The sequence below is a fragment of the Phyllopteryx taeniolatus genome, chromosome 9 (assembly GCF_024500385.1).
Source record: "Phyllopteryx taeniolatus isolate TA_2022b chromosome 9, UOR_Ptae_1.2, whole genome shotgun sequence".
NCBI lineage: Eukaryota > Metazoa > Chordata > Actinopteri > Syngnathiformes > Syngnathidae > Phyllopteryx > Phyllopteryx taeniolatus.
The window spans coordinates 7,581,891-7,605,115 of record NC_084510.1 but is presented as its reverse complement, the minus strand read 5'-3'; the positions used below and the strand labels follow the sequence as shown (position 1 = coordinate 7,605,115).

The 23,225-nt window shown below is 42.1% G+C and overlaps 1 protein-coding gene across 20 annotated transcripts in view; it reads right to left on the bottom strand.

The window, feature by feature from the left end:
- itpr1b (inositol 1,4,5-trisphosphate receptor, type 1b) overlaps positions 1–23,225 on the bottom strand; it is a 121,601-nt gene that overhangs the window by 70,374 nt on the left and 28,002 nt on the right. For 15 of the 20 annotated variants that reach the window (XM_061783506.1, XM_061783510.1, XM_061783512.1 and 12 more), the window contains exons 4-20: positions 23,068–23,183; positions 19,984–20,070; positions 19,038–19,196; positions 17,655–17,753; positions 14,173–14,256; positions 13,948–14,094; positions 13,690–13,794; positions 13,476–13,520; positions 13,363–13,392; positions 12,343–12,497; positions 3,861–3,960; positions 3,625–3,785; positions 3,387–3,528; positions 3,145–3,303; positions 2,894–3,066; positions 1,881–2,000; positions 1,619–1,810 (exon numbers count right to left, since the gene is read on the bottom strand). In XM_061783506.1, the coding sequence (XP_061639490.1) occupies positions 1,619–1,810; positions 1,881–2,000; positions 2,894–3,066; positions 3,145–3,303; positions 3,387–3,528; positions 3,625–3,785; positions 3,861–3,960; positions 12,343–12,497; positions 13,363–13,392; positions 13,476–13,520; positions 13,690–13,794; positions 13,948–14,094; positions 14,173–14,256; positions 17,655–17,753; positions 19,038–19,196; positions 19,984–20,070; positions 23,068–23,183 (2,074 nt within the window). Of the gene's footprint in view, positions 1–1,618; positions 1,811–1,880; positions 2,001–2,893; positions 3,067–3,144; positions 3,304–3,386; positions 3,529–3,624; positions 3,786–3,860; positions 3,961–7,701; positions 7,802–12,342; positions 12,498–13,362; positions 13,393–13,475; positions 13,521–13,689; positions 13,795–13,947; positions 14,095–14,172; positions 14,257–17,654; positions 17,754–19,037; positions 19,197–19,983; positions 20,071–23,067; positions 23,184–23,225 lie in introns of those variants that run through there. The other 5 variants (XM_061783507.1, XM_061783524.1, XM_061783525.1 and 2 more) reach the window with 2 other exon arrangements.

Below are 23,225 nucleotides of genomic sequence, written 5' to 3'. Positions count from 1 at the left end.
AAATTGGTGATAAAATGTGATCTGATCTTCACTGAAGTTACAAAAATCGACAAAAACAGTCTTCTTAAACTAGCCATCCATCCATCCATTATCTGAGCCGTTTCTCCTCACTAGGGTCGTGGGCGTGCTGGAGCCTATCCCAGCTGTCATCAGGCAGGAGGCAGGGTACACCCTGAACTGGTTGCCAGCCAATCGCAGGGCACATAGAAACAAACAACCATTCGCACTCACAGTCATGCCTACGGGCAATTTAGAGTCTCCAATTAATGCATGTTTTTGGGATGTGGGAGGAAAACCTTCTTAAACTAATACCACACAAACATATGTGCATATGTTTTCATATATTCTATTGGATCTTCACAGTGCTGGGTGGAAAAAGTACATGTGAACCCCTAGGCCAATGAATTCTCCAAGATCTAATCAGAGTCAGAAGTCAGCAAACCTGGAGTCCAGTGAATGTGATGTGATTCAAGGTTTTGGTTAAAGCTTCCTTCCCCAAAAAAAGAAACACACCACTTTTGATTTTCATAGACGCATTACCTGATGTGAACCATACCTCACACAAAGAGCTCTCAGAGGCCCGATTATTAACAATTTTTGTGTTGCATAGAGGGCATGGCAAATACCTGCTGGATCCGCAGTCCTCTGTGGCCAATTGCTGCCCCCCGTACCTTTTTTTTTTCCCCCCCTCAGAGACCGACCGACAGTTCGCGTGGGTGGCCGAACACTGCATTTTTTCTTTTCTTTTTTTTTTTTTTTTTTTTTTTTATAATCCATTAATTGGTCAAATGTTTTTTTTCGATCAATTGATGAATAGTTTATTTTCTCCATTTCCATCCCTTTATTTAAACAAACAAAAAAACAAAAAAAACTGAACCTTATTTCAAATTGACAGTGCAGAAAATGCACAAACAAATGCATTATGATTCAGTTCCTGGTTTGGACCGTAACATGTCAGCATATAGCCAAAAATGTTGATAATTGTTTTCCAAAGTAAAAGAAGATGTTTGTATATTGTAGGCATTTATATCGCGCTTTATCTACACCATCACAGTGCCGAAGGTGCTTTACAAAGCCTCACATTCACCCGTTCACCAGTGGGCGGCAAATATCTTATTTTGATGAAACAAAAATATTCAGTCTGCTTTATGATTAAAATAAAAAATAATTATGAATATTTACTGCTTTATTAATAAATACAAATAATATTTACTGTGGAGAGGCTGAAATTCTGAGGATTTGGACAATTATTAGTTAAATAAGGTCTATAAATGATTAATTGATTATCAAAAATAATTGTTGTTTAATTTGATAATCGCTTAGTTGTTGATTAATCGATTGAATGTTGCACCTCTACATAAAATTAATATTGGGTGGTATTTTATTCTTGTGACTTAGATGAAAATCACAAAACATTTTATGAGCAATTTATGCAGAAAGTTATGGTAGAAAATGCCAAATGACTCCCATACTTTTTCTTGCAACTGTGTACCATATTATTTCTATGTTCATGCAGTTCCAATTTCACCCTGATATAGTAACTGCAATAATTAAAAGTTTCCCACAAATCATTATTTCGCAGAGTAAACACAGCAAATCGCATGTTCAAATATCTGACCTGTAGTTACTGACCACCTCATGGTCTTCCTTCTGACCCTCCTTTGCATCTTGGGCCAACTCTCGTACGCTCTTACTTCGTATATCCTTGAAATTGTCCTTCCAGAACAGCCACACCTCCTCTTCATCCTCAGCCTCAACAGGATTCTCACCATTTGTTGATACTTCAAACTCAAACCTTGATAAGACTAATCTAATGAACAAGACATAATTTCATTTTTTTCCCCCCCCAATTTAAAATCAACAGAAATGACAAAGCTAACCGAGTTTCGATGAGGATGTCAGCATTGGTTGGATCAAGCACTGCATTACAGATGAGCTCCTGCGTCACAGGTATGGATTTGTTCATGGACACACAAAGATCCGACAGGTAGTCCAAAAACCTATGTACACGTCACAACAAACAGCAGATCAAACCATATTTTCGCTTGATCGTTAAGCGAAGTATTTAAACAAACTGTGAGGATCTTCTCTAGTCTAGTCAGAATGATTCTGATTCAGAACATGAGAGACAGAATCAAACACACACACACACACACACACATATCAGCAACAACGGTAACAAGAATATCACACACAAACAGTCCACACTGATGCTGGGTACACACATACCGACAAAGGGGCCGAATTTGAGCGTTTTCCCTCCCTTACAGTCAAAGTCAGCAAATAAGATGTTTCTTTAAGATTATCCTGAACAAAATTTTAAACACACTGTTACTCATGATGTGCAAATACCTCTACATCCAATTGCCACGCACTCGGGATGAGTAGAATCAAACAAAATGTGGCTTTTATGCGGTTGCTGGCTTCCAAAACGAGATTTATTTGCTGTAACTCAGTAATTTGTTTGTTCGGCTTCCACTAACACTTCCAATTCCATCACTTCAAGCTCAATTTCGAGCTTGCATTGCTCTCCTGAATGTTTCATGGTGAAAACCCCCGGCGCTACCTAGAGCGCAAAACCCTCTTTTAAATATGGCGGTCTCTAAAACTTTTACACCTGTTGCCAACAATGAGCGCAGTCTGTGAGAGTGAGTGAACACGTAATTTAGCGCCCGCTATTTGGGACACTAGTAAAAGAAAGTATTAATAAATCACGTGCATCAGTCCCACCAACAGCGCGCACAGTCTGTTAGAGTGAACACGCCACTTAGCATCCCCTATTTGGGAATCATAGTAAACCAAGCCCTAAGATTTATATAATACAATGCATGACTATACACTTTCTGCCATTTCAAAATTTCAGCCACAACCCATCCAGTCCTCTCAAATTCACCTTGGCTCCCGATTCTTCCTCACAAGAGTGACAAATGTGTCTATCTCTGCAGCAGTGATATGCTTCTCTAACAACTTCCTGTTGTTGTGGAGTAGAGCAGTTATTGTGTCTTCTGCAAGCACATCATAGCCTATCTGTTTCTGCATGAAGCGAAATTGCTTGGCAATATATTCCTGTCAAAAGAAGACGAGAGAGGATGATTACCAAAGAATAAAGGCCATTGAGTTGGAGTGAAGTTTGGGTACACCCACCTGGTTCTTTCTGTAGTCCTGCTGAGAGTGGCGTAATACTCTGTAACAAAGCCTACAAATGTGTCGAAAAGGAGCATGTCGTTGGTCACCTAGCTCCTCTAGGCGCAGCATGGGACCATCACCACTGTCTGTGAAAGGGGCTTGGAGAAGTTTGAAGATCTACAAAAACAGTGAGAAATTCTAATATGAGCTCTTGAAAACATTGTAAATTCCAGATGGACTTCCTGAGGTTTCCAACAAACCTGCTTTAGGATATTCTGCTCTCTCATGAGTTTCTGTCTCTCTCTGTTAGGTTTGTTCACCATGATTTCCAAAACATCCTGTCCGCTGTTTGGGACGTCCACAACAAAGAAGACTAGATCTTCTAGAAGCTTGGTCACGAACCTGTGGATAGTATGTGTATGGTAATAAAACAAATGTACTATACCTGCAACATAAAAATGGAGTGAAAAAAGTAAGTTGAATACTAACACTGTTTACCTCCTTTCATTCTGTGTAATGGTACCCTTTTCCAGTTTGCCTGCAATTGACGCCAACACTTTACTTGCATCATTGGCAAAGTCTAAATCCCGCACTTCTGCTGGTGGCACTGGTACAATGGCAAAAGCCTCCTTGTCTTCTTTCACTGCTGAAGTTCCAATCTGAAAACATTGAATATGTTTAATATAAGTACATTCGTCCAACTGATAAATGACCATCTTTTTTATTGAACTCACTCTTAACATAACAGGCTTCTCCTCCTCTTTGTCAATGGGAAGGTTTGTGCTGTGAACCCATGTGTTGGTACACAAGTGTTTTAGCCGCACATAAGAACTCCTAGAAGTGACAAGAATGAAAGAAAGAAATTAAGGTACAGTGGAATGTATCATGTGAAATGTTTAATTCAAAACCAAATTATTGCCAGCATTGATTAGAAAGGGCTAAATTGTCATCACAATTCTCAACTGTTCATCTCCGTTATCTGAGAAAGAACTATTTATTTGACTTAACTCTGACACAGGTAGCGGAGTTGCATGTTCCCTTTCAACACTTGACAAACTACAATTTTTCAAGTTGATGTGTAAGGTCAAAGTGGTACATGTTCCTACAGGTCTCACATACAAATACACACACAAAAACACACACGCGCGCGCACACACACACACACACACACACACACACAAATAAGTCACCAGCAAGATATCAACTGATAATATTTAGTGCAAATTGCTTGAGGTAGGCAGCACGGTGGACGACTGGCTAGAGCGTCTGCCTCATAGTTCTGTGGTCCGGGGTTCAATCCCCGGCCCCGCCTGTGTGGAGTTTGCATGTTCTCCCCGTGCCTGCGTGGGTTTTCTCCGGGCACTCCGGTTTCCTCCCACATCCCAAAAACATGCATGGTAAGTTAATTGACAACTCTAAATTGCCCGTAAGTGTGAATGTGAGTGCGAATGGTTGTTTGTTTGTATGTGTCCTGCGATTGGTTGGCAACCGGTTCAGGGTATAGCCCGCCTCCTGCCCGATTGATTGCTGGGATAGGCTCCAGCACGCCCGCGACCCTAGTGAGGAGAAGCGGCTCAGAAAATGGATGGATGGATGGATGCTTGAGGTACTGTTGATGGGGTCAAAGGTCATATTAGTTCACACTTATTGGTCCCAACCTATTTCCATTCTGAACATTGTACTTACCTGCCAGAGCCATTCACATAAGATTGACAGTTTGACAAATGTTGTTTAAAAATCATATTGCTTTGCAACCTTTCCTCATTGTTAATTAGTAATTGCTCATTGGGACATCAAACAAAGAAACAAACAAACAAACGATCCTGTTTGTGATGTGTTAATTTAACAATGGTTGGGTATCTAAATACAAGGTGGAGCAGAAAGGGCAGACGTTTTTTCAAAAAAAATCACAAAATATTAAATGGTATCTGCAAACAATTTTTGTTTCAATGTGTTGAAATAGTGCTTGACACAATCAAGTGTGGAAAATAACATTCTACTACTAGAACAGCTCCAACTTCCAGAGACAAATTCCTTGTGTGTCTTTTAACTTACTTGGCTATTAAAGCTGATTTTGATTCTGATTCATCAGCAAAATTTGTTTGCAGCTGCCATTTATTACTTTGTGAGTTTTTCAAAACCATTTGTCCTTTCAGCCCCACCCTGTACTTAGACTAAGGATTTGTTTCTGGCATTTGAAGTTCCATCCATCCATCCATCCATTTTTCGAACCGCTTATCCTCACGAGGGTCGCGGGTGTGCTGGCGCTTATCCCAGCTAACTTTGGGCGAGAGGCGGGGTACACCCTGAAATGGTCGCCAGCCAACCGCAGGGCACAAATGAACAAACAACCATTCACACTCACAGTCACACCTACAGACAATTTAGAGTCTTCAATTAACTTACCATGCATGTTTTTGGAATGTGGGAGGAAACCTGAGTGCTGGGAGAAAACCCACGCAGGCACAGGGAGAACATGCAAACTCCACACAGGGAGGCCGGATTTGAACCAGGGACCTCACAACTGTGAGGCAGAGTGCCAAACAGTCGTACACCGTGCCAACCAGTCGTGCCGCCCGATTTCAAGTTCAATTATTGATAAATAATTGACCTATCTACATTTGCTTCTACATTCAAGACAGGTACTCAAAGTACTTCTACTCATTCAGAGTAATTGTGGATTGAATATTTCCCCATTAATACTTATATTTTCCTGTGGGTAAACAACTCTACAACCTGGTTCAAGTCACCCATATAATAATCTTGCACGGTATGTCTTGTACTATATGTTCTACCCATTCATCCATCCATTTTCTTCCATTTATCCGAGGTGGGCTCGCGTGGGCATATGTTCGACCTTTTAGGTAAAATTGATTTTGCTATTGTACATGGTATTAACTCACTGCCGATTACTGCAAGATTATAAATTATTACAGATCAGCCAATAATGACCTCTGTAGGAACATCTCGCCTGCACTGAGTCACACCTGAGCAAGAATGCTCCCAGCTTGCCCACAAGTGTGAGTATCTGTCTGCTCACTATGTCAAGCTGACAAGCACAGATGGCAGACAGAAGACCTTTTCTTGCTGGGGATTATGTAACTGCTCAGTGGAGCAAACCACCTTACCTTTGTGTACTGCTTGTTCCTCAAATTAATTAGTCCTCAAGTTAAAGTTTGAGGGGCAGAGTTATTTCTAGTATTTGTGATGCATTACCGTTTATTATCTGCAGCCTGCAGGCATGCACTTGACAATGTGACACATTAGAAGCTTTTCAAAAGGTTCTCAGATATGAATGTGTCAATATGAGTGTGAATGGGTGTCTGTCTCTAAATGTGCCCTGTCATCATCTGGCGACCGGTCCAGGTGTAGTATGACTTTTCCCCGAATTCAGCTCTGTTAGCCCCCAGTTCCACATGACCATAAACAAGATAAGTGATATAGAAAATGAATGTATGGAATGGATGTTCTTGGATGAAAAAAAACCTTCTGTTTCACTCAACGTACTTCCCCAAGAACAGTGGAAGAATGATATTGTAAGCATGCAGAGGTCAACAACCAACACACAAGCAGTGGCATAATATGTCCACGTGATTAATTTTGAGCGGTTGAATATTGCGCTGTCGTTGTGAAGTGCTCCCCTCTGGTCACGCTTCCTGTTTGGAACACAGGGACTTTCCCTCCATTGCATTGAGTTGTGTCACCAAGTCCAGAAAAGAAAAGAAAAGCGTTCACACAGACAAACTGAGCAAACAGAGTTCTTGTTTGATGTCCGTCCTGCATCTGAGATGCACAAAAATGAGCAGGGACGCATAAAGCATGGTGAATCTGCGTCCACAGACGCACAGCATTGCTTACCCACGTTTGTGTGTGAGTTTCTGAAGTATTTCAGCTAATCATTGTCCACTAAAAGTACGAGTCCTGTATTGCTGCTAGCCAATAGCCAATCAGAGGCAGAGGAGGGCGGGTTATCATTCCATAAATACAATGGAGACTTTTTTCTGGACTCAATAAATTATCATTGTTTTGGTAACACCCCGCGTGCCACTCACGAGGGTTACATACAAGTAGCTGGTAGTAGGATACAGGTAGCACATGTATAAAATTTAGGAGAAACCTTGTATCAGTCTCGTAATCTGAAGGTTGCTCCAGGAATTAGATAAGAGTTCTCGATAACCAGAAGTCTTTTGTCGAACCCAAACACACACAAATGATACAGTCCGGTCCGCTCGGGGAACAGGTGGATTTGGCGGAAAAGAGGGGAAAAAAAAAAAAAAAAAAAAAAAAGAATAGCAGGGGAAAAAAAGTTCCCATGCAGGGGGGCCGGAACCCGTATTACGCTGTTCGCAAGACGTTCAAGGCCTCTTTATACTCCCCCGGTCGCGCGGCCGCAAATGCCCACATTGCATCATGTGACCGACGAATTGCCCCGCGCGGCCCGTCTGCGTAGCCTGACGCGCACACGTAAAAAATAGTTGCTGCGCGTCAAAAGCCGCGGAGATCATCTCTCATGATTGGTCCGTTTTCGTCACATGCTGTGATGACGTACTCAGCGTGCCCCTTGGTTCAACATACCATCTACGCCGGTGCCTTCTCGATCAATTTTGCAGCATAATTAAACGCATCATCTGGTCATCTAGGTCCATTTGTTCTAACAGACACTGTTCCATGGTCGCCATTGTTGTTGCTTTGTTCCTCGTTACTGAAAAGAAAGTAAAAAAACGGCTACCGGAAATGGCCAACGAAATGCAGCGCCACCCCTGACTTGGAGGTGAACTGCAGTACATTTTCAAAACTGCGCGCTTGGGTTGCGCTTGAATATAAAGGCAAACTACGCGTGGGACAGCCGCAATGACGTCAGCACGGTCGTTGTCCGCGCGAGTATAAAGAAGCCTTCAGAGCGGACATGCGCTGCCCGCTTCCTTCCCAACGGAGTTTGCACAGGCACCCAAAAGGGTAGCTCGGAGCACTGGTAGGATGCCCTACGGCGGGGAAGGGTCCGATGTGTCCTCGCCACCTTTTGGTGCGAGGTGGGCCTTCCTGACTTAGCCAGTCTTTGGCAAGTTGGTCGAACCTGCGCGTTCAACAAAGGGGGCCGAGCCAAAGAGCTGTGGTCCCCCCCACCTTACACAAGGATGTTGGCGTGAGTGACCTTTGGATAAACATGGTTCCACTATATCGATTCAAAAACACCAGAGCTGTTGCAATGCTCTTACTCACAATGTCCCCCTTCCACATACTGTATATGCGAGTCATCATTTTCTTCAATAAACACTACCAAAAGTCAGGACAGAAACAGACTCTCCAATATGGACTATCTTGGACAGTGCCCTCGGGATTGTGACAGCAGAATACAGGCCCAACATCAGAAAGACTGCTTCATCCTCTCGATCTCACTTCTCTCATTGATCAGAATCAGAATCATCTTTATTTGCCAAGTATGTCCAAAACACACAAGGAATTTGTCTCCGGTAGTTGGAGCCGCTCTAGTACAACAGACAGTCAATTTACAGAACACTTTGGAGACATTGACAAAAAAAACAATTGTGCAAAAAGATGCAGAGTCCTCTAGCACTTAGAGCAGTTCGAATGACTAATATTGCAATAGTCCGGTGCAATGACCATTGTGCAAGGGGCGCTGAGACTTCAAGGAGTGTATGCGGTTTAAAGTGATTGGTGAGTAAACAATTTTGCTTAAAATGTATCAATCAAAAAGAGTCAATTAAGGAAATAAGTTCCCAATCAACCTACCACGCATGTTTTTGAGATGTGGGAGGAAACCGAAGTCCCCGGAGAAAACCCACCCAGGCACAGGGAGAACATGCAAACTCCACACAGGCGGGGCCAGGATTTGAACCCCGGTCCCCATAACTGTAAGGCAGATGTGCTAACCAATCGATCACCGTGCCGGCTAAAAGAAACTCAAACTCAAAGAAACTCAATAATTAAAATATTACTAAAACATTTAAATTAAACCAAATTATATTCTCACTTGACCCCTAATTAGGTGAATGTGGTTGTAGAAATGTTGCCATTTTCACATGTTGACACTTAGTCTGGATATGTATTGCTGAGGGGTACACTGTTTAATCAGCATCAATATTACTGATATTGGTATGCAGAAATACTCCAAGTTTATGTACAAGAGTGATCAATTATCTTTACCCGAGGATACCTTTTTTTTTCCTCTTGTGATATTGGACTTGTTTTCTTTCAACTGTGCATTTATTCTCTTGTCTGTCCCTCAACACAAGTTACATGACTACTACTATACCTGCAACTAACTAGCACTTGTACTTCTAATCATAACAGTAAAACTACTTCTAATAATAGCAACAACAATAGCATCTGCATGTAAAGCAATTATTACCAGTCTGATGAAAAAAACTCCCAGACAATTTGGTCCGCGTCTTGGCAACCTTGACATAATTTGCCCCTCGGTGAGAAATAACTGGGGAACCCTGATATAGACCTTAATCACGAATCTCAAAGGACTTCACAGGCCTGCTGTTCACTGAGATCAACGACATCCCGTGTTCTACAGCCCCCAACCAGGCAGGGAAAAACTCCAGAAAACCCATTTGGGCAAAAAGAAAAAGACCTTGAGAATGGATCACAGATGGACGGATCCCCCTTCCAGGGTGACCATGCTGTAGTGGGCAACATAATATGCTGTTCACTGGATGCATGGATGCTTAAAAAAAAAATTCATTTACAAGAAATAATGTATCATTGTTTCTCTATTTATGCCAGTGAGGCATATTGACAGACAGAACAAATAAATGTTCTTCTATTAGATGGCAGGAAGTACATACAGTAATTACTCTGTATCTACTTATTGTGACATTTTTGTTTGTTGGTCTGCCATGAGATTTTCCAATTGTAAAATGTGTGCCTTCGCTCCATAAAGGTTGGAAATCAATGAATTAGAGCGAGGATCGATTGTCGGTGGAGTGGCAGTCATCCTTCGCTATATCGCGATTCACTTTTTGTGGCTTCATGGCATCGTAATTTCTTTTTGATCATATTTATATAGAGGGGGGAACAGTGGACGACTGGTTAACACATCTGCCTCACAGTTCTGAGGACCCGGGTTCAAATCCGGCCTCCCCTGTGTGGAGTTGGCATGTACTCCCTGTGCCTGCGTGGATTTCCTCCCAAATCCCTAAAACATGCATAGTAGGTTAATTGAAGACACTAAATTGCCCGTAGTGAATGTGAGTGTGAATGGTTGTTTGTTTATATACGCCCTGCAATTCGCTGGCGACCAGTTCAAGGTCAGGATTTACACTGCCTCTCGCCCAAACAGAGGATCATCAGTTGGGATCATTTCACACTTAATAAAAGACACCAAAGTGCAATGTTTCTATTGCAAAGCACAACTGGCATAAATTACACAACTGCATGTCTACGGTAAAGTAAACATCCATCCATTTCATCCATCCATTTTCAACACCGCTTATCCTGGTTAGGGTTGCGGGACGCTGGGGCCTATCCCAGCTGACTTCGGGCGAAAGGCGGACTACACCCTGAACTGGTCGCCAGTCAGTCGCAGGGCACATATAGACACGGACAACCATTCGCACTCACATTCACACCGTCACTGAGTGGGAACTGAACCCACGGTGCCTGCATCAAAGTCAGGCGAGTGTACCACTACACCATCAGTGACTAAAGTAAACATCATTAACTAATTTAGAACAAATTGTAATCCCTCCACCTGTGGTAAAGGATACACACAGCCGCCAGTGTACCTTCCATCGCTTTAGTGAACAAAGGTAAGAAAATAACAAAAGCACACATTCACATAAGACCTGTCGTTTGCTGAAACGGATGTCAAGTCACTCAACACAGAGTGGCTAATGTTTTACCCAGTTAACAGCGAGACAACTCTACACTCTCATTCATTGACTCTGATGTCCCTCAACAGGCCAGGCCCCACCTTTTAAAGGCATACGCTTTCTGTCACCGATCGGCACAGATACGAGAGTACCATATTTTCACGACCATAAGGCGCATTTAAAAGTCTTAAATTTTCTCCAAAATGGACGGGGCGCCTTATAATGCGGCGCGCCTTATGTGTGTACCGAGTTCCAAAATCTGTAAATGTTGTTGTGTGACTTTGATGAGCGCTCCGCTTCACTGACTGGGAGCATTTCCTGCCGACACGCTGCTTATATGTGACTCAACATGTATAGGTGACTGAGGACAGCATGTGGACGTTAAAGGGGGAAGGGTGCGCGTGAAAGAGGAAGCTAAAGGCACGCCCCCAGTAGGTATATATTGGCTAAGGACCCCCGAAAATGGCACCTAGACGCCAGCATCATTGCTGAACAGCCCCACTGACTCAGACAATGACGAGAGGGAACCCGGCGTGTTTGATGGAGAACTTGCCCAGCTGTTCATTTCGGATACAGACGATGAGGACTTCGATGGATTTGTGGATGAGGATTGATAAAAAAAATATTGTGAGTAGATTGTTAAATACTTCAATAAAGTACAAACAAACTCAGTTTTGCTCCCTCTGCCTTTTTAAAAACATACGCTAGCATGCATGCTAGCGTATGTTTTAAGTTAGCGTATGTTTTACCATGCCTGCGTCCAATAATACGCTGCGCCTTATGTATGTGTCAAATACAGAAATAGACCCCGTAACTGAGACCGTGCCTTTTAATACGGTGCGCCTTATGGTCGCGAAAATACGGTAGTATAGAACGTGAGGATGGCAAGCCCAAGTGTATAAAAATAATACCTACACTTCATATACATATATTTTTGTATTATATGAATGAAGCTTGAAAATATACAGTATATAAATACTAAAACAAATATTTGGTGACTACTTTGCAGATTTGTTTTCTATCACGGGGGTGGTCTGGAACGTAACCCCCTCGATAAATGAGGGCTTACTGTATTGTTATGTGTATGGCCATTTTTCTTTGTCGGTCATCTTGAGTACTCCACACAAAATAAGAGCAATAAGAACGCACACGCTGATTTTTTCCACAACATGTGTGGGGTCTCTCATATTTGAAAAATCAGTTAGTATATTAAAAATCAGTATGTGTGCACCTTGTTTTAGTCACCTTGACCTTTGACTGCCAACCATGAATTCATGTTCTACGACTGCATGCGAATTTCTATATATTTAGAAGTATGGCAGTGAAGCAGTGGATTTATAAAGTAGTACATGTTTCTAATGTGTTTAATTTGTACCTGGGCACCATCGAGTCTCCACCTCTCAAAGTGGTGGGGTCTAATTCAAAGATGGAGGAGATGTCCATGCCATCTGGGACCGGGACAAGAGTGTACATGATTTTCTCTTGGGGGGCCCGTAGACGGCCACGTAAAGCTTCATTATCTGCATCCAGCTGCGTAAAGAAAATGTACAATGTATAGGATATAGGATAGTAAAGGTCTGCCCACTAGTGGTGGTTTGGAGAATTATTCAGCAGTAAATTGATTTGCGTCAACTAGTGTGTGTGTGTGTGTGTGTGTGTGTGTGTACATATATATATATATATATGCATTTGTTTCACCAGAGTATGCGATAAAATGTATTGCTTGATTTTTGATTAGTACAAAAAGACAATGTTGTGCTATTCCCATTCACATGTACCCAAAACTGTACTACACTAAGTAGAAGCTCACCATTTTGGATATCTGACGTGTTTTTAAAACAATAAATAATTATAATCACGGGCAATATCTTGGGTCATTCCAAGATTATTTAATGTATTTAATAGGGGTGGGACTTGATTAAAAAAAATCTAATTAATTCGAGGCTTTGTAATTAATGAATCTTGATTAATCACATTTTAATCATGTAACAATATTTGTCCTAAAAAGCAACATGGTTTAATTTAAATGGATTTTAGTGGACAACTGAAATTATTGACAATTATTTTAAACTGTGGAAAAATGCATTTTATTGCATTTCATAATAAAACAGAAGAAAAACTAAAATCAAAACGACCTAAAGTTAATGTGCACTAGCATGTGCATCACTGTAATTGGTGCACAAAGAAATCGTGCGCTGACAAAGATTCCGTGTTGTTTGGAACACAAAATGCGATTAAATGCGTTAATATTTAAAATTAATTTATTTATTGCAATTAATGCATTAAAGTCTACCCCTAGTATTTAAGAAAACCAACTTTCCAATTCTGACCTTTTCTTTTACACACAGTATAACTTTGAGACTTATTTTAGTTGAATCATTTTTATATGTGGTACCTGGAAATTAAAGGGTGTGAAGTCCACCACCTAGAGCAGAAAGCAAAGACCCACCATGTATGAACACCAATAGTAAAAGTCCAATCAGCACTCAGTGATAAAAACGGACTTACTGCGGATCGCTGCTCAACACTCTCTTCCTCAAAATCAGGGTTCACCTGTCAAACAGACCACACAGCAATTAACTAATGACTATTCAGCATGACATTTACCTCCATATCTATGCCAGTTTATGAATAAATTGAACAAAAAAAAATGGTCATACACAGCAACCAATTAGGGCAGTATAGAATTAGGACAATAAGAGATAAAGGTGAAGACACACACCTCACCCACCTCTGCAGCCAAGTAGCAACCAGTTGCCAAATGTTTAAACCTGAACAGGCTGTTCCAGTAGCCTGCACCTCCGCGACATGGGTCATGATGGACCACCTGCCAAGGTAAAAATGTATGACAAAGTCATAAGGCTTTTTCTTTTTTTTTGCTATCTTTAAAGCAAAGTAAACCAGTGTAAACAATGCTTTTCACTCTTCAGGATTAGGCTACATGCATCTTGTGAAAAAGAAAGAAAAAGAACATACAAACCTCTACTTCCCATAGTGCCTTGCTGCTGGTGGCGGATGTGGCAGATTGGCGGCCTGTTGTTCTCAGGAACACATATTGCTTCTTTCTGTGGTCATCACACGTGAGGAACTTTTCCTGCTCTGCATGGAACAACCGAACAACATCTCCCTGCCATTGAAAATACATTTTAGAGGAAAGTGATCTCTGTAATGTATCTCACAAAAAAATGAATAGCAATGTACCAACCCCTTTGAGGATTGTTTCCTTGTTGTCACTCCATTTCATGAATAAAACAACTTTCCAACTTGTGTTGCAATTTACAGAATTAACCTAGACAAAAGATATAAAATGAAACATCATAGTCCACCAATTCATTATGCAATTTTTTAAGCTTAAAAGATTAAGTAGTTTTATATGAATATAATGATAATTCTACTTCCTCCGTGCTGACCGCCGGAAGGCGGTCCTGAAAGCACTGAATATTCCCCTCACACATGCAATGTTCAAGTATGCATGCGAAAAATGTCATGTGTGACCCCCGGTGACCGGAAACGGGTATAAGTTCCGGTGTCACACGGGGCTCAGGTCCTCTTTTTTCTGTAATAGGTCGTGACGTAACTGTTGCACCCAGGCTGCTCGACTCTGACTGGTTTTGTGTGCCCCGCTGCCGCTGGTGTGATCTTATATATGAACACTAGGGCGCCAGCGCACTGTGCCTACGTGCCGGCCATGTTTGCGGAGGTTGTCGTTCCCACGGAAGGCAATGCATGGACACTGAAAATAAATCGGAATCTTTTGCGTATGCTATCAATATGCAATGTTTGAAAATACAGAGTGGAAGACACAATGGATACCTGTGGGTGTGAATGTCACCGCACATCATGGTGGATGGCTATTGAGTGTCCAGTTGGCCTGGTATTAGCGTTCAGGCTGCCCGACCCTGCCTTGCTTGTTTGTTCCATCTCTATGGGGTTTGGGTGGCGTTTGTTCACTTTTCCTCAGCTTTTTGACATATACTGTTGGGTGGGGTTCATTAGCTGTTGTTCATGGCCTTCGCTGGTGAGGGCGACGTTTACGTGCCCTCTCCCAGACTGTGGCGTTGCGTTTCACATAGGGACCTGCGCGTGCCGCAGAGTAGCTATTTACTGACAGTCCTGTTAGCCTAGCGTTGGCACTCAAGCTGCTCGACTCCGCCATGTTTTGTCTATCCCACCTTTATTGGGTTTAGATGGTGTTCGTGCACCTTTCCCCATCTTGCTGACTGTTATTGTCTGTTTGGTGGACTTATGTGTTATGAATTCAAGACCTTTGATAGCATGGGCGACCTTCACAAGCCCTCTTCAAGCCTACGGCGTTGCGGCTTTTCATAGTGAGCTGCAGGTAGTCTAGTTACCGCAGGTGCCGCGGAGTGGTTGGTTGCTCTCTGTCGTGTTGACCTGGCCTCGGCTGCTTTGGCTCCTGACCTACTCGTCTCTGACTCATCTTCATTAGTTCCTCTTCTGCTGGGCTTCCCCGGTTTATTGGCATCAGGTGTCTGTTCGGTTGGTTAATTTATGCGTTGATTTGTGGCCTGTGCTGGTGATGGGAGTGTTTGCATCCCCTCTCCCAGCTTACGGCGTTGCAGCGTTGCTAAGTGAGCTGCTGGTGCTACATGTCTTGCTTATGTTGTGTAGGTGGCGTCTGCGCCCATTTCCTCCAGTTTACGCAGGCTTTTTGGTTCCCACATCAGTTTTTAGCATCGGCCTCTCATTCTACGCAACTTGCTGGCACTGATTGTCTGTTTGATTTCCTAATTTATACATTTATTTGTGGCCTTTGCTGGCGATGGGAGTGTTTGCATCCCCTCTCCCAGCCTATGGTGTGACGGCTTTGGAAAGTGAGCCACTGGTGCTGCGCGTCTCTTGTTTGTTGAGTAGGTGGTGTCCGCGCCTCCTTCCCTCAGCTTGCGACTTTTTTGGTCACTCGAGCACTATTGGTCTTGTTTTGGGCATAAGCTGCTGCTGGCGCACATCCCACATCTGCTAGCACTGTGCAACTCTGCTGTGTAGGCGACATGCGCGCACCCTTCCCTCAGCTTATTGCGTAGGGGGTCCTGTTTGGCCATTCACAATGGAAGACTTTCAATGTTGTGTTGCCTGTGGTGCTCTCCTTGAGGCCGTGGCCTCTGCCCAGGATGCCTCGGTCCTGACTTCCTTGGGGAGAGTTTTTCTGGAGATCCGTGCATGTATGGTGGTTGCATGCCTCCCTCTGGGCGCCTGCCTTCTTTTCAGCCGAGACGATCGAGACGCCGTGGTGAGCCTGCCAACGCGTGGGGTGCCTCTCAGACAGTGAGGACTGTGCGACAGCCCACCTCTGAGGTGGTGTGTCTACATGCAATGTTGATTGGGAGGAGGTCCCTCTTGCAGGACCATCACAATACTGCTTCCGCAGTTGTGACAGTCCGCCAGCCCATGCCAGTGTTTGGTCAGAATGCCGATGCCATCTCTCGAGCAGCTTCAGCATATCGATTCGAGGTAGGCTTGTTTATTGTCAACTTGGAGCTCGTCCAGCGGCGCGGTGGATAGCTCAGTGAAGGGTATCTTGCGCAGCACTTTGGAGAGTCCCACAGCGGACTCGGTCGGCTCCTGGGAGCGCCTTCTTCAGGCACTGGAATCTCTCTCCTACCTTTTCTGTCTCCCGGTCACAGGACTATTTGAAGAGGCTAAATGCTTGCTGGGGAGATGCTGTGGCTCTCTCCCAGCTGTCAGTGGACGACCAGGTTATCACAGCCATGCATCATGCTGCGGGGCCTGGACTGGATCGGATGCCATACATTGAGCCGACCATGGAAGGGTCACTTCAGCCTGCTATAAGGTGTCCTTGACTTCTATGTAGGGTAACCAAAGACCTTCTCTCAGGGGTCCATGCCAATGCTGCACGCACTGGCTGTCTTGGTGACTCCTTGGCTCAACTTGTGTTCACTCTCTCTGCCTCCCTGCGGGAGTGCAGTATAGACGCCTGTGTCATATGCATTAGTGATGCAGCTTTGCAGGCTTTTGCTCTCGTGACAAGGAAGCTCAGGCGGATTATGTCCTTCCTGGTTCAGAAACGCCACCAGTTGTGGGTTGCACAACCCCCTTTGACAGGAACCGGGGGAGTTTGTTGGGTTTTTTTCAGCCGCAGTGTTAGCGCTGGAGAAAACTGTTGGTGTTCGTGAAACCTGGCAACAGCTTCCGAGCCTTGATAGTAGCATGCTTCCCCTAGGTGGACCCATGGTTCCCTCTACTGTTCCCCATTCCTACACTGTTATGGGTTTGGCCTTTTCTCCTGTCAGGTCGTGGCGACTGTCATAACAGACTCCTACTTTCATGTCCCTGTTGCAACTCAGCCCTGGCGACGTCTCCATTTTGCCTAAAGGGGTCATCATCGACGTTTCCCAGTGTTCCCCTTTGGACTCTCCCACTCCCCAAGGGCCTCCACTTGATGTGTGTAGGCTGCTCTCCAGAGGTGGGTAGTATCGCGCTACATTTGCTCCAACTGCGCATGCGCGGAGGGAATATTCAGTGCTTTCAGCAACGTCTCCTGGCGGTCATTCGGGATTCATAGAACCGTAGTTACATAACTTTCATTTTCAAGGCTGTAATTTTCCATCCCTGGCACATTATACTTAACCATTTTAGAAAATGTACATACAGTAATATGAATGAATATACATTCTAAGCAATATTTGAATCACAATCCAATCACACCTCATTGCATCCTGGATTGTCGACTAGCTGGTGACTGCTGGCATGTAGAGGCTGTCCAGCATTCACAGGGTTAAGGACAACTTTATCTCCAATCACCACCTTCAGGAGGGGAGAAGGGAAATCACACACAAAATTAAACCACATATTCATAATCTTAATATTTTACAGCTGTTTATCTCCACGTTGTTGTTGTTTCTCCTACTGTATTACAGTACATAAAATTATCCATTTTTTTGCAGCATCAACAGCTCAAGAGTACCTGTACTGTTTTGCCATGTGCATTACCACTGCTGTTTGCTAGGACACATATGTAAGAGAGTTTTTTTTATTCAGTCAAGTCTTTTTCTGTTTAAAAAATATTTTAGTACGTCTTCCCTCACAATATATAAAATATTTTAACAGATATTAGCTTGCTAGGTAGCTATTGAAAACGGGTAAATGATTTCACAATGAACACTAGAGGGAGCTCTGGCCCGTATGAACTGTATGTATGGCTATTCTGCACAGTTCTGTTCTCTGCAATGGCACAGTTGTGACTGTGTACAGCAGTGATTCTGTGTATTTTTAACTTATTGAGAAACATTTTAAAGTACCAATTTGTACATCTAAGCACCAAAATATTCACAAGCCATCCACATTTTGAGTTAAATTGAACATTTATTTGGAGTATCTTCTGGCTGGAAGTTACACAAGAAAGAAATTGTGTCATTTTCATTGTTGTTTACATTATGAAAAGTCATTCTGATGTACCAATAACTGAGTATAGAACATTGTATTCATCAATCCCTATGTTAAATTTCTACGGCTTATCCCATTCCGGGAACCATTTGAATTGAAGTCTATCCCTGCTAACTTTGGACGAGAGGCAGGGTAAACCCTGGATTAAATTTCCAGTCTTTAGTGGACCTCGCAGTGAGGAAGGAAAACCGGAGAAAACCCAGAGAAGTACAAGTAGAACGTACATGCTGTCATTTTTTACTAACTTTACGCGACCCACCAGAGAATCACTGGCTTAGAACATTCTAATATAGTCACATACCAGCCTGCACAGAGAGAGTATAAAAATAGTATTTGTAATTTTTGAAACACAAAAATAAACAAAATTTTAAAAACAAATGTATTTAATAACTCACACCACAACCTTTTTTTCAGTTCTTTGGCGTGCACTTCATTTTTTTCCTTTTCCAGCTAAAAGATACCCATTCACCAAAAAAAAATAAAAAATAAAATAAAAACCTGAGTACATACAATAAGAATGGGAAATACTGGCATTCATTATGTTTTTACATACATTAAATAAGCCATCCTTTCTCTTATAATTGAAGTGGACATTTCCACCATCAGAGAATGATTTGACTATGGCCCACACCCCAGTCTACCCACACTGTCTCCCAGGGACCGCAATTTGTAGAAAGGCTGGATGTAGAACCAGGACCCCTCATTTCCTGCAGAGTCCAGTGTCACCCTCATGGCATTCTTTTCCAGGAGTGCAGGTAGACGCTTGTTCACTGTCAGGTACTTATTGCTCTTCAAATGCAGCAGCTTCAGGGGGAAAAAAGAATAGCCTGTTGTTACAAATTACTGTAAATAGCTACAATTCATTACCATCAATGGCAGAGACCAAAACATAAAGACAAGTTGGAGCATGAAAGTAAATGTCTCACAGCCAGATAAAACAGGACTCAGTAATTTAGTGAGAATAAAATCTGTAAAATTTGCACAACCATTGTCCCAGATTATCGCACTACTCGTCACTTTAAACCGCATACACTCCTTGAAGTCTCAGTGCCCTTTGCACAATGGTCATTGCACCGGACTATTGCGATATTAGCTATTTGAACTGCTCTAAGTGCTAGAGGACTCTGCATCTTTTTGCACAATTGTTGTTTGTTGTTGTTTTTTGTCAATGTCTTTATGTCTCCAAAGTGTTCTGTAAATTGACTGTCTGTTGTACTAGAGCGGCTCCAACTACCGGAGACAAATTCCTTGTGTGTTTTGGACATACTTGGCAAATAAAGATGATTCTGATTCTGATAAGCATCTCCATTATTGCCTCATATTTATTTATTCTCTGAATTTTACAAGTGACTTCTATCAAAAGATGCTTCCCATGACCAGTGCTACAGCGTGGATCAATTTCCCTTTCATTCAGTATGACAAATGTTGTGTGAAACAACATAGCTGATATCACATTTAACAAACTAAGGCATCACAACAGCAGATGAGGTGTGCAATTAACCTTTTGTGTTTTTAAAAATTATGAAAGAGGTTGAACTATCCATATGGTGCTCATTACTTTGTACATTATCTCTCAGGTTGTGGAATGTACCTGAATGACATTGCCATATTGGATGACCGATCCAAGCAACTTGCGATTCTCAGACTCGTTCTGCTTCTTTTCCAAGTCGGCCGCATGCTACAACAAAGAGAAATATGAAAAATTACAACCAAAATCAAGAAAATGGAGAGTAAAAATAAGATACTTTATAGCAGTGGTTCCCAACTAGGATGCCAAGGCACTCTAACGTGCTGTGAGAGATTATCAGGGGTGCCGTAGGAAACAATTAGATTTCGGTTCATTTGTACCAAAATTATTATTTATTCATTTACAAATCTATCTTTGTTCAACTATGAATGCCTGTGACCTATAGGGCCAGGCAGAACGGTTAAATGCTCTTCTATTAGCTGGTAGAAGGTACAATACAGTAAACGTATCCACCTGTTGCCATTCTTACAATAGAATAAGTCATGGCTTTTTGCATGTATATAACGTTGGTGTTCAATTAATCAGGACCAGGTTTCACATGGAGTTCATCAATTTGAGATTAAATTAAGACAAGATCATCATTATTTCAGTATTCATACTTTTTGTGACATGTATTTGGTGGGACGCTGTGAGATCTTTGTGGGTGCCTTGGCTCAATAAATGTTGGGAAACTGGTCCATACATCATGTATCTGATTTTACTGAGTAATAATTAGTTAGAATTAATATTAAAATAAAACTATAAAGTGATTTTAATATTACTTTCGGAATACTGAAAACATGTTCACATTACATAAGCCAAACATGCCTAAATAGTGAGAGTCTGCACCATATCTAAATTATGTTGGGGGTATGCAGTCAAGTTGGAGGTTATACACATATGTTTAAGGGACTGATTGACTTCTCGTTAAGTGTGCAGTAAAGATTCAACAGAATTTGGGTATTTATACAACACTCCATAAAACTTCCTTAGTTTTACTAACAGTGTGCTGAGTCTATTATCATCAAAGTAGTCTGAATATCTTGGTTGAAACCACATGCTCCATGCATCACTAACTGGTAAAACTCACTGAAGAGATTCTAGAATTAAATAGAATTGTGAGAGTTGCAGAAAAATGGGTACTATTAAGTTTGTTCTGTTCTGAAAATAAATACATTGAAATGGAAAATCTGAAATTAAAACAATAAGGCTGAATTTTGTTTGCAACAGTCACACATGGGTAATATTTTAACACTATGCAATTTAGCCAATGTACAACATAAGGTTTTAATTGGTGTACTGTTTAGCATTGCAGTTGTGTAGTGCTGCATTAGGTGAAACAGTAAAACAGTTCTAATATTGTGATAACCTTAAATCCCTACATACAACCCCAATTCCAATAAAGTTGGGACATTGTGTTAAACATAAATAAAAACAAAATACAATGATTTGCAAATCATGTTCAACCTATATTTAATTGAATACACTACAAAGGCAAGATATTTAATGTTCAAACTAATAAACTTTATTGTTTTTAGCAAACAATCATTGACGTTTTTATGGCTGCAACACGTTCCAAAAAAGCTGGGACAGGTGGCAAAAAAGACTGAGAAAGTTGAGAATGCTCATCAAACACCTGTTTGGAACATCCCACAGGTGAACAGGCTAATTGGGAACAGGTGGGTGCCATGATTGGGTATAAAAGGAGCTTCCCTGAATTGCTCAGTCATTCACAAGCAAAGATGGGGCGAGGTTCACCTCTTTGTGAACAAGTGCGTGGGAAAATAGTCGAACAGTTTAAGGACAATGTTCCTCAACGCACAATTGCAAGGAATTTAGGGATTTCATCATCTACGGTCCATGATATCATCAAAAGGGTCAGAGAATCTGGAGAAATCACTGCATGTAAGCGGCAAGGCCGGAAACCAACATTGAATGCCCGTGACCTTCGATCCCTCCGGCGGCTCGGCATCAAAAACCAACATTAATGTGTAAAGGATATCACCACATGGGCTCAGGAACTCTTCAGAAAACCAATTTCAGTAAATACAGTTCGGCGCTACATCCGTAAGTGTAACGCCGCCAGCTTCTCTTCTCCGAGCTGATCTAAGATGGACTGATCCAAAGTGGAAAAGTGTTCTGTGGTCCGACGAGTCCACATTTCAAATTGTTTTTGGAAATTGTGGACGTCGTGTCCTCCGGGCCAGAGAGGAAAATAACCTTCCGGACTGTTATGGACACAAAGTTTAAATGCCAGCATCTGTGATGGTATAGGGCTGTATTAGTGCCTATGGCATGGGTAACTTTCACATCTGTGAAGGCACCATAAATGCTGAAAGGTACATACAGGTTTTGGAGAAACATATGCTGCCATCCAAGCAAAGTCTTTTTCATGGACGCCCCTGCTTATTTCAGCAAGACAATGTCAAACCACATTCTGCACGTGTTACAACAGCGTGGGTTTGTAGTAAAAGACTACGGGTACTAGACTGGCCTACTAGACTGGCCAGCCTGCAGTCCAGACCATTGAAATTGTCTGGCGCATTATGGAGCGTAAAATACGACAACGGAGACCCCGGACTGTTGAACAGCTGAAGCTGTACATCAAGCAAGAATGGGAAATAATTCCATCTACAAAGCTTCAACAATTAGTGTCCTCAGTTCCCAAACTTTTATTGAATGTTAAAAGAAAAGGTGATGTAACACAGTGGTAAACATGACCCTGTCCTAGCTTTTTTGGAACGTGTAGCAGCCATAAAATTCCAAGTTAATGATTTGCTAAAAACAATAAGGTTTATCAGTTTGAACATTAAATATCTTGTCTTTTTAGTGTATTCAATTAAATACAGGTTGAACATGATTTGCAAATCATTGTATTCTGTTTTTATTTATGTTTAACACAATGTCCCAGCTTCATTGGAATTGGGGTTGTACATGAGAGGGGAATTTTTCACTGAAAAACCACTCGCGTAGGATGAAGACATTTTTACAGAATGTTGATGCAGCTCATGAATTGGATCTTATTTTGATTTGCAGCTCTATCTAATGCATAATGAATTGTGTATAAGTACATTTCTCATGCAGGTCAAAGACAGCTAAATGACAGTAGTTGTTCAACCAAGAGTGGTCACCGTGGCAGATACAGTATAAGGTGAGGAGGGACCTTACATGGAGTTTGTTGAGGAGAACAGTGTCAGTGGTGGTGTTGCCTCCAGGTTTTGCTGCCTTCCAGAATTGTTTCTGTGCTGAGTATCTGTTCATGGGACACAGTTTGAAAAGGCAATCTGGAGAGAGAGGACAAGACAACCCAAATTGTATTAGTTTAA